This window comes from Maniola hyperantus, chromosome 5, assembly GCF_902806685.2.
Source record: "Maniola hyperantus chromosome 5, iAphHyp1.2, whole genome shotgun sequence".
NCBI classification, from domain to species: Eukaryota; Metazoa; Arthropoda; class Insecta; order Lepidoptera; family Nymphalidae; genus Maniola; species Maniola hyperantus.
Genome location: NC_048540.1, coordinates 4,402,774 through 4,413,262, shown reverse-complemented (window position 1 = coordinate 4,413,262; position 10,489 = coordinate 4,402,774). Strand labels below are relative to the sequence as shown.

The window sequence follows — 10,489 nt, the reverse complement described above, 5'->3', positions numbered from 1 at the left end:
GACCAATCGGAGCGCGCCTCTGCTACGCTAGAGCGTCAAGACAGACTAGTCTTCATCTATACAAGTGTTACAAAGAGGAAAGATTTGTTTGTAATCGATAAACTCTGAAACTAATGAACTGATTTTAATAATTCTTTCACTATTAGACAGCTACTTTATCCAGAAGTAAGGCTTAAATGGCATACGAGTAACTACTGCGGACGGAGTCGAGGGCAAAGACTACTATCAAATATAATTTGAATTCGATCCGCCGTTTATCTAATGTACCTACGTTGTACATACATGTACATTACACATGTTTGCGTTATTAGAGATTGGCAATTCCAACCCGACATATCGATATGATACACAAGTCTGTATCTATATTCCTATAATTAACGTTCCACAGCTAAAAGTATCAACCTGCAACTGTTAAACTTTGATTATAGGCATAAAATCTAAATCCTTCTAAAGTAGCTCTGATTAACAGACACCCTATCACGTTGATTAAAATGCACAGTTACAACAGATATGCCTTAAATTCAGTCTATTATGACAGTTAAGATTGTCGAGTATGATAATCATAAGCAAATTCATAAACTTCTGTGTTGTAAATAATGATTATCACATTACAAAAAAAAAATTAGTTTTCCTCTGACTGCATTTTATGGACTGCACGTGGTAAGTACCTATATTATAAAGCCAAAACAGAAAATTGCGTTGCGATGCGGAATTGCAATCACGCATTCTTCCGATCGATGATCTTGTTTATTTAACTAGAAATAAACTAGAAGTGCAAAGACGTTTTATAATATTGTTATACCTACTGCTTACTGAATGCAACACACTTTTTATGATCCATGACACTGATTCATTAGGTACCTACTGGAGTACGTCCAGTAGGTACCTAATGAATGTTCAAAATCCCTAAATGAAGGGTTTGGTTTCCGAATTATGGTAGCTTTGTGGCGCAAAATCGCTTCGCATCGCAGTTTTTTGCGTTGCGAATTCGCACCATTGTATATTTCCGCCCATAGGACGGCTGTCCGAATATGTGTGTAGGTGCTCTTAGGTACTGTATCTACGTCTATATGCACTTTATATAGCACTTGAGACTTATGTAGAGCTTCAGTGAGCACTGGACGTTCGAGAGAAAAGACGTGGGTTTGACCTATAGATTTATAAAACAAAATCAACATGTTCTGGAAAGCAATTCTTATCACTACGCTTGCGATTGGTAAGTTCTAATTAAGTATACTTATTTTAATTATTTTTAACTAGCTATGCCTGCGACTTTGTTCGCGTGGATTTTGGTTTTTTTAAATCCTGTGGGAACTCTTTGATTTTACGGGATAAAATCGGCCAAGTGCGAGTCGGACTTGCGCACTGAGGGTTCCGTACTACAATCGTATTTTATCGACATTTTGCACGATAAATCAAAAACTGCTTACTCGATCTCGTTCAAACCAATTTTCGGTGGAAGTTTGCATGGTAATGTACATCATATATTTTTTAAAATTTTATTATTCTCTTATTTTAGAAGTTACAAGCAAGGGGGGGGGGGGGGGGGGTCTTTTTTTACCACTTTGGAAGTACCTCACGCGCAAACTATTTAGTTTAGAAAAAAATGATGTTAGAAACCTCAATATCATTTTTGAAGACTATAGATACTTGAACTAGAACTTGGTTAAGTAGATGTATTCTGTGAACCGCAGGTTTTCACACAAAAATAGAAAAAAAGCAATAGATACGTCATTTTGGGGGTCCCCATACTTAGAACTAAAACTCAAAAATTTTTTTTTTTCATCAAACCATATGTGTGGATGGAATATCTATGGTCTTCAAAAATGATATTGAGGTTTCTAGTCTATTTTTTTTCTAAACTCCCCCCCCCCCCCCCGTAACCTCTAAAATAAGAGAATGATAAAACTAAAAAAAAATATGATGTACTTGCAAACTTCCACCGAAAATTGGTTTGGACGAGATCTAGTAAGTAGTTTTGGATTTATCGTGCAAAATGACGATAAAATACGATTGTAGTACGGAACCCTCAGTGCGCGAGTCTGATTCGCACTTGGCCGGTTTTTTAATTAAAATACTTAGGTAAGTACCTACCTACTTATGCGAAGTATTAAGTACTTAGTTAATTAGATGTGTTGCATTTTAAGAGTCTAGTAATTTTCCTTATAATAACTGCATTTAATTTATTATTTTCCTTATTAGTAGGTACAGAGCGTAGTTACATGTAAATACCAAACAAAATGATTAATAGAATGTTTTAATCATTATCACTTGGCAGCTTAGTTGTTTATTGCTTGTATTTTTCCTATCATTTGTTTAGATTGAACTTTGACACGAGACATTATTTTGCCTTATTTTAGTAATTCTGTGGCTACTTATTTACAACTATAGTAAGTACAATACGCGGCCGAAAGTAATGTACATCGAACTTTAGAAGGAGGTAGCAGATTTGTAAAGCGCTGTCCCTGTCGTTGAGACCGACAAAACGTTATATAGATTTGAGTGACAGAGACAACGCTCTACAGAGCCGAAATCTAAATATATAAAATTCAAAGTCCTGACTGACTGACCGACATACATATCAACGCACAGCCTAAACCGCTGGTCCTAGAGACATGTAATTTTGAGGGTTTTTGAAGGAGGAGATTTTTTGAAATTCCACCCCTAAGTGGGTTAAATAGGGGATGAAAGTTTGTATGAAAGTCTGTCATTTTTCAAGTTATTTACACGAAAATTGGTATTTGGGTTTTCGGTAATAAATGAAGAAATATGTATTTCAGGATTTTTGGAAATTCAACCCTCACCTTGATTTTCTAAATTGCACCCGAGCGAAGCCGGGGCGGGTCAGCTAGTGTCATTCTAAAGGCCGGTGTACATTACTTTCGGCCGCGTACTATAAGCCGTAAGCCGGGCTATTACTTTAGATAGGTATTTGCGTGAGAAATGACCCACGCGTTCTGGGCTCTGACCCCAAAATTTTTTTTACTAAATCTCCGTCGAGACCGCGTACCTACAGGTAAGCGCAGTGTAGTATGACCTTCAGCCCGCTGGACCGATGACCTCCAGAAGGTGGCGGGGAGCGGGTAGATGAGGAAGGCGGAGGCCAGTGTTTGGTGGTGTGCTCTTGGAAAAGCCTATGTCCAGCAGTGGACGCATACATCTCCATGGCCGTGGTGATCTCCCAAACGATCGCATCAATTTTATTAATTAAGTACGAAAGCTTCAATAACAACGGTATTATACAGACTTATGGATTCAGCCATTTCAGCTTCCGCGGTCATAATTCTGTTTCCCTTTCTTTCCTTTAATCACTTACATTTTTTTCAAAAGACAATTCAAGACAAGATTCTGTCTATTGGTAATGCATGTCTACTCTCGTTTGCCATACAGTTTGCCGTCGATACCGACGCTGTGCGCCTACAGAATATCACCACTGATCATGATTCGTTGCATATCGCCGACGACGGCCCCTCTTCCTGTGCAACGGATCGGGTGATTTACCAATTTACTTCGTCAAAACGACGCACTAATGCCCTCCGAATGACTAAACAGGACTGTTTTACGACTATTTCCTTGACCCCTTAGATAAAGTATGCCACCATTGTGAAAAGATATATAGTTAGGTAGGTTAGTAGTAATCCTGAAACACGTATTTCTTCATTTGTGACCGAAAACCCAAATACCAATTTTCATGCAAATAACTTGAAAAATGACCGACTTTCATATTATAAACTTCCATCCCCCATTTAACCCACTTAGGGGTGGAATTTCGAAAAATCCTTTCTTAGTGGATACCTACTTTTCACAAAGAATAGACCCTCCAAATTTCATGTCTTTAGGACCAGCGGTTTAGGCTGTGCGTTGATATCTATATCAGTCAGTCAGTCAGTCAGGACTTTGAATTTTATATATATGGATAAAGAAAGTATTTCAAGACAAGACAGACATATTTGTTTAGGCGATGTTACATTTTTTTGTGCTGCGGGCTTTCTGTGGGTGATTCACTAGCTCAGTGATCTACTTATAGATAATGTTATGCCACTGTTATGCAGATCAATACCAAATGACAGCCATCAAAGATTGGTTGGTTCTACATTGCTACTTTAGTGAGTGATATAAAAATATTTTTCATTAAATACCTTTAATGGACTAAAAATAAATGTCAAATGAGCTCAGTGGCTATCATTCAGTGTTGATCGCTGAGTTGTGAATCGCTCACAGGGAAGGCGGTACTAGATGGATAATGGATTTAATGGCATTTGTGTGATTTAAAAGTAAGCATGAAAACTCTTGAACTTTACAGAAACGATACTTATTCATAATGAATCGAATAGGAAATTATTGTTTATATAATATAATTTAATGTTTATGTTGTTTTTATATTCGTGTAAATCCTCGATAACTAAATAAATTTATACATAAAAGCATTTTATCAGTAATTCATTGTAGCAACAGAATGGTTTATCGATGTTAATTGTAAACATACGAAGCTTATAACCTTATAACCCCTATAATTACCCGCTTATCTCGTGCAAGCATCCACGTTGCTCGATCATGGATCAATAAAAATGAGATGTTTGTTCAACTTCCCTAAGTAGGTTTAACAAACAAGACCCTTGATGATATCGATCGTAGGATCAAATATTAATCACGTGTAGCTAAGCTCGTAACAAGTAACAACAAAGCAAAAAAATTGCAACATATAATACAGCCGAAAATAATTATAATATTATGATAAGTATAATCAAACTGTTTCTCACCTCCGTGGGTTAGGACCCAATGAAGCTTCCTACCCATAACCTATACGTTATTTACCTACTTGCTTATAGGTGCGCTTGCCGAGTACCAAATCACTGACGAACAGAAGAATCAGTACAAGGATATGCTCAAACAATACTGCAAGAAGAATGGTGCCGAAGACAAAGTAGATGAAGTACAGGTGTGTATTCAATATGCGGCTTAACTTAAATAGGGTAAGTAGTAAACAACCAGCAAAGCTAATTGGGCCTATATTTGTTTAACGGGGGAGGGGATACTTAAGTTGCCCGACGTCTTTCCCAGGACGTGGCGGACGTTATGTAGGATTTCTACCTACTAAACCCCCTCGGTGGCTACACTCAGCGCAGGGAGGCTCCAAGATAACTTATGAACACATCGGTGCCCATGCGCGACGCCCATTGCATTGGGCCCGTTATACTATCGATATTATCACACGATAGGTAGGTACGCGATTACACGATATCGCGATACTGTATCAAGAAAATATTGATCGTATTGACAATATCATCAAACCACAAATGAACCAGACTGAATGACTAGATGTGGGGGGTGTTACACTAGCAATACGTCGTATTGCGATTCTTGGATCGCAGGATTTCAATGCTTTAGGCTAGGTTAGTTTATAAACTAGTTAAATAGTAACGGTACAGACTCCAGAATTCACGAAATCATTCAAAACATATTAAAATTTAAGAGACCCTTATGGCGATTACGCACTACACTTACACTGGTACCTACTTATTCGGTATGAACGGTATATGACGGAACATCCGTGAGAATGCCAGTAAGTAGATAATTGCTGGTATTCTCACGGATGACGGATAGAACTCGATTGCAGTGCGTAATCGCCGTTACGGCAGTTACGCACTCATCCGATCCGAGTTCGGGAAAATACGTTCCTTATTGTTTTGTATGGGAGCTTATGACATTATGTCGTAGATAATCGCTGGTATTCTCACGGATGACGGATAGAACTCGGATGACGGAAGTGTAGTGCGTAATCGCCGTTATTTAAGAGCATCTTGCTTAAACTAAGAAACTTTAGGTTTCGTATTTCCAACATTTTCAATTTTGGCATTTTGTGTTTTTGGCGTTGCATATAAGCGGGTGTATATTAGTTGCTGTGTTGTTAGCACTAAAAGACTTAGGTAGATACAAGTCTATTTGTTTTGCAGACCTCAATAACCAACTTCGCCGACTGCATGAAGGCTATTATCGATGCTGACACTTTGAAGAAGGAGATCGAGGAAGCTAAGCCCAAAGGTGCACTTGATGAAGTGTTCAAGAAGTGAGTGGATTTGATACTATTTAGAATCGCGAGAGATTTCGCGAGGTATCTCCGCAAGCTATGAATGTATGTACTATATGTTTTGGTTCCGCACTCTGTGGCGATGGGCGATTGACCAATGAAAATTGACCTTTATGGATGGTTGTAAAAATAATAAAAAATTCTAAATGACCTTCATTAAAATTATAAAAATTAAAAAGTGTTAGTAGTAGTGCTCAGTAGTGATGGCCGGCGATGGGTTGATGATGACCTCTATCAGAAGCTTTTGTGCTGCCCCGTTTATTTCGGGCGACCTGCACGCTTCCTCCTTCCGTGAGAGTTCCAGATCAGAGTGTCTTTTTTTCTTCCCTTACAAGTTGGGATTTCACCTGGTGGTAAATGATGATGCAGTCTAAGATGGAAGCGGCTAGCTTGGAAAGGATATGTCTTGTCAGTTTCTACACGGCATCTTACCGGAACGCTAAATCGCTTGGTGACACGGCTTTTCCGGTAGTTTGCCGGAAACTAGCCATGGCATAAACCTCCCACCAGACCAGACTAGAACCAATTATTTAGAAATTTTAAATTCTCAAATTGCCCCTGCCTGGAATCGAACCCGGGACTTAATTTCAAATTCTTGTACCTAACAAGACCACATCGCTCGCTACTCACCACTGTGCCAGGGAGTACTCGATATATGTAGCTTCAGCGAAGATTATTAATACAAATGCTTAATCCATTGAAGGTACTGCGCGAAATCGCCACAGCTGAAGACTTGCATCCACACCCTGATGACTGGCGTGACCCCCTGCCTGGACACCACCTCCCGCGATAACGTAGGATTCGCCAACAACGCAACTGACCAGCTCATCGACTTCGTGTGCTACAAGGACGGCGATAGGATAGCTCGTGAGTATCTTTAGTTTGCCAAGTTTTTTATTCTGACTTTTAAGGGGCTTTTATAGGTGACCTATAATATGCCAGCCCCATAGTTACAAACTAAACAATTAGTCGCGCAAAATAGATATTTGCCATGTGTATGGTAGTTTTATTAAATCTATTAAGTATCTACTTTCCTATACACTTTAAGGGTTTCACGGGACATCAAAGCCACCTGAACAGCCATTTCAACCATAAATCGAACCTGGGATCTCTCACTAAATACACTATAATCAAGTGCGAACTTTTCAACAATAAATAAAATTGGAAATGAAGAACAAATACTTTTGATTGTCACATTGCAGTGTTCATCGCGGAACAAGGTCCCGAGTGCTTTCAGGAGAAGGCCAGCAACATTCGCCAGTGTGCGACCTCCATGAAGGAGGGAATCAACTCCGTCGACGACGCCAAGAAACTCACTCTCAACGTGTGTATCTACCTAAATATTTCAATACATTTTTAACCGACTTCAAAAAAAGGAGGAGGTTCTCAATTCGTCGGAATCTTTTTTTTTTTTTTTTTTTTTTTTAATTTTTTATGTATGTTCCCCGATTACTCAAAAACGCCTGGACCGATTTTGAAAATTCTTTTTTTGTTTGAAAGGGTATACTTCAAAGTTGGTCCCATTTCAATTTGGTAAAGATCTGATGAACATCTTCGAAGATAGATACTGGAACTCCTCAACGGATAAGAGTAAATTGCTCGCGATCAGTGTAATAGCTTAGTAAACAGTAGATTTTTAACCAGTCATAGCATAATTCCATGGGGCCACTAAAAATTGTGAAATAAAAATTTTTTACAAAAAAAATAAAAACCGACTTCGTTACATAAACACTAAAAATTGAAAAATAATTTAATTTATTACCGAATATATTATGTATACAAGAGTTAATATAGTTCCATAATAATATTTTTTTGGGGTCGGTGCCAATGAGGTGCTATTGTGGAGTCCCATAAAAATATGAAGTCTAGACGATTCGCGCAGCTAAAGCTAATTGGCACCGGCACCAAAAAGTATTATTATGGAACTATAATAACTCTTGTATACATAATATATTCGGTAATAAATTAAATTATTTTTCAATTTTTAGTGTTTATGTAACGAAGTCGGTTTTTATTTTTTTTGTAAAAAATTTTTAAATAACCTGATGGGCTATGTTAGAGTATTTAACGCTCTAAATGGATGTAAGGAGACATTTTGCAGGAGTACACTATATCCATTATCCATTCGTTGTTTCTTAAGTCAATGAGTATACCTAGTGAGACTGATTTTTAAAAAAAAAAGTGCAGTCTCAGTATTTCAATGCAATGTATAATGGAAATAGTGAGACCCGTCCGCTATTATAGTACGTAGACATCAGGATGGATTTTTTTAAAACTTCAACACCGAGGTAAAATAGGGGTTTGTAGTTCATGCGGATGAAGTTAGTAAGTTTTTTTCTTTATTTTTTTATTCAGATACAAGTTAGCCCTTGACTACAACCCCACCTGGTGGTAAGTGATGATGCAGTCTAAGATGGAAGCGGGCTAACCTGGAAGGGGTGTGGCAGTTTTTATTACAGCCCTTAGCTTTCTACAAGGCATCGTACCGGAACGCTAAATCGCTTAGCTGCACGGCTTTGCCGGTAAGGTGGTAACTAGCCACGGCCGAAGCCTCCCATCAGACCAGACCAGAAATTTAGAAATTGTTACATTCCAAACCCCTGACAGGAATCGAACCCGGGACCTTCCACTAATAATACCACAGTGCTTAGTTGCTTACCTACCACTGTACCAGGAAGGTCGTCGAGTAAATATAACTCTCGTGTTACAGGAGCAATGCGCTAAATTCGACGAGTTGACGGCATGTATAGTGAGATCTCTGGAAGAGTGCTCGACGCCGACGCCAGGCAACATGGCCGAGTCACTGTTCCGATTCGTACGCCGCAGTAGCCCGTGTCCTAAGGTAAGCTAATAAACCAGCCTATAAGTCCCGCAAATTGCTAATGCGCGTGGCCGCCATTTTAGTGACGTCAGCATTAGACTGAAGTTTCGAGCTGATGGTAAGTATATTTTTACTTAATATACGTCAAATGACGTCATTTCGATGTTAAAAATAACTGAATTCAGGCGGCGGCGCAAGACTGTGGCGTGTGGAAGTCCCTACAAGAGACCTATCATAGTCCAACAGTGGATGTCTATCGGTTGATGATGATGATGATGAGGACGATGAATTTATAACGGGGGGGGGTTCTTGAATACCTCCTACATACATCCTAAAAATATAAAATTTTAAATCAACTCCTAAAATCAGATTATGGCTAGAAAAGCCAAAGTCAAATTCATTTATTACATTTTGCATTATACATGGGGCAATGGCAGATAAATATTGGAAAAAATATTTTTTTTTGTAATTATCGATAGGTTAATGAATAAACATAAAAAATGTTTTAAAATGTATTTCTATTTCAGAAGGAGGAATGATTCGCGTCAAGCTATCGTACCTACTAGTTTGTGGATGAATTGATTAAAAAGTGCCATTTACTAATTTTATGTACCTATTAAAGAGTTAAAATTAATAGTTCTAATTAGTTTTTTTACCTTACGCCCAGCCTCCCAGGGGTGGTTCAGTTATCATTAGGTTCCTTTTCTTCCGACACGTTGATCGTAGTCTCCTCAACGAAGTGTCAGCGCTATTCAGGAATTTCATAGTATAGTCACCGGCAATCAAATAGTCGTCTCTGACTTATGATGCGAGTGCGAGCTCGCGCAGGTATTGTTCCACGCGTTCGTGTAAGGATGTAGCACTCACACTAATGCAGATGACGAACGCGGGATGCGGCGCGGCGCGCGGGCTCGTGTGCTCCACTCCCTCGTACATAACGCCCCACTGACACCTATTCAATAACATTCTGAGATCTCGCAATTTTAACTCTTTATATTAACTGTCATGCAAACAGTACAGTGCACCTTTAATAAAATCGTACTTTTGAGATGAAAGTTGACACTAGTTAAAATGGCAAGTGAGATATCAAAATGTACGCATTATACATGAATATATATTAATTGATGGGTAAGTTTGAGCCTTAGACTTTTCAGAGTTCATCCCGCACCTTAAGCGGAACGCTCACCTGCAGAGTGGAGTGGAGGCGAGGCACAGCGTCTTTTTAGGGCTCCGTACCCGAAGGGTGCCAACGGGGCCCTATTACTAGGGCTCTGCTATCCGTCCGTCCGTTTGTCAGCGGGCCATATCTCGTGCACCGTAATAGGTAGAAGTTGAAATTTTCACAGAATGTGTATATATTTGCCGCCATAACAAAAATAGTAAAAATTTCACAAAGCCCGCCACGAAAATTAAAAAAATTTGTTGTTTCTTGTACGATGGTATGGAACCCTACGTGTGCGTGCCCGACTCGCACTTGATCGGTTGGTTTCTTTGATATCTCAAACTAAGCTTTACTTATTTTGTCACAGCGGCTTTGATTCTCCTCCATGTTTTGTTTTCATTCCATGTGTGAAAGTTAA

General features: G+C 38.9%; 1 protein-coding gene across 1 annotated transcript; it reads left to right on the top strand.

Moving 5' to 3' along the window:
• The first annotated feature begins 1,057 nt into the window (after positions 1–1,057).
• LOC117982057 (27 kDa hemolymph protein-like) lies at positions 1,058–9,548 on the top strand. The gene is made up of 7 exons (XM_034968336.2): positions 1,058–1,216; positions 4,830–4,939; positions 5,955–6,067; positions 6,792–6,955; positions 7,291–7,412; positions 8,799–8,930; positions 9,437–9,548. Exons 1-7 carry the CDS (start codon positions 1,177–1,179, stop codon positions 9,446–9,448), a joined length of 693 nt encoding a protein of 230 aa, XP_034824227.1. The 5' UTR covers positions 1,058–1,176; the 3' UTR covers positions 9,449–9,548.
• Positions 9,549–10,489: the final 941 nt, after the last annotated feature.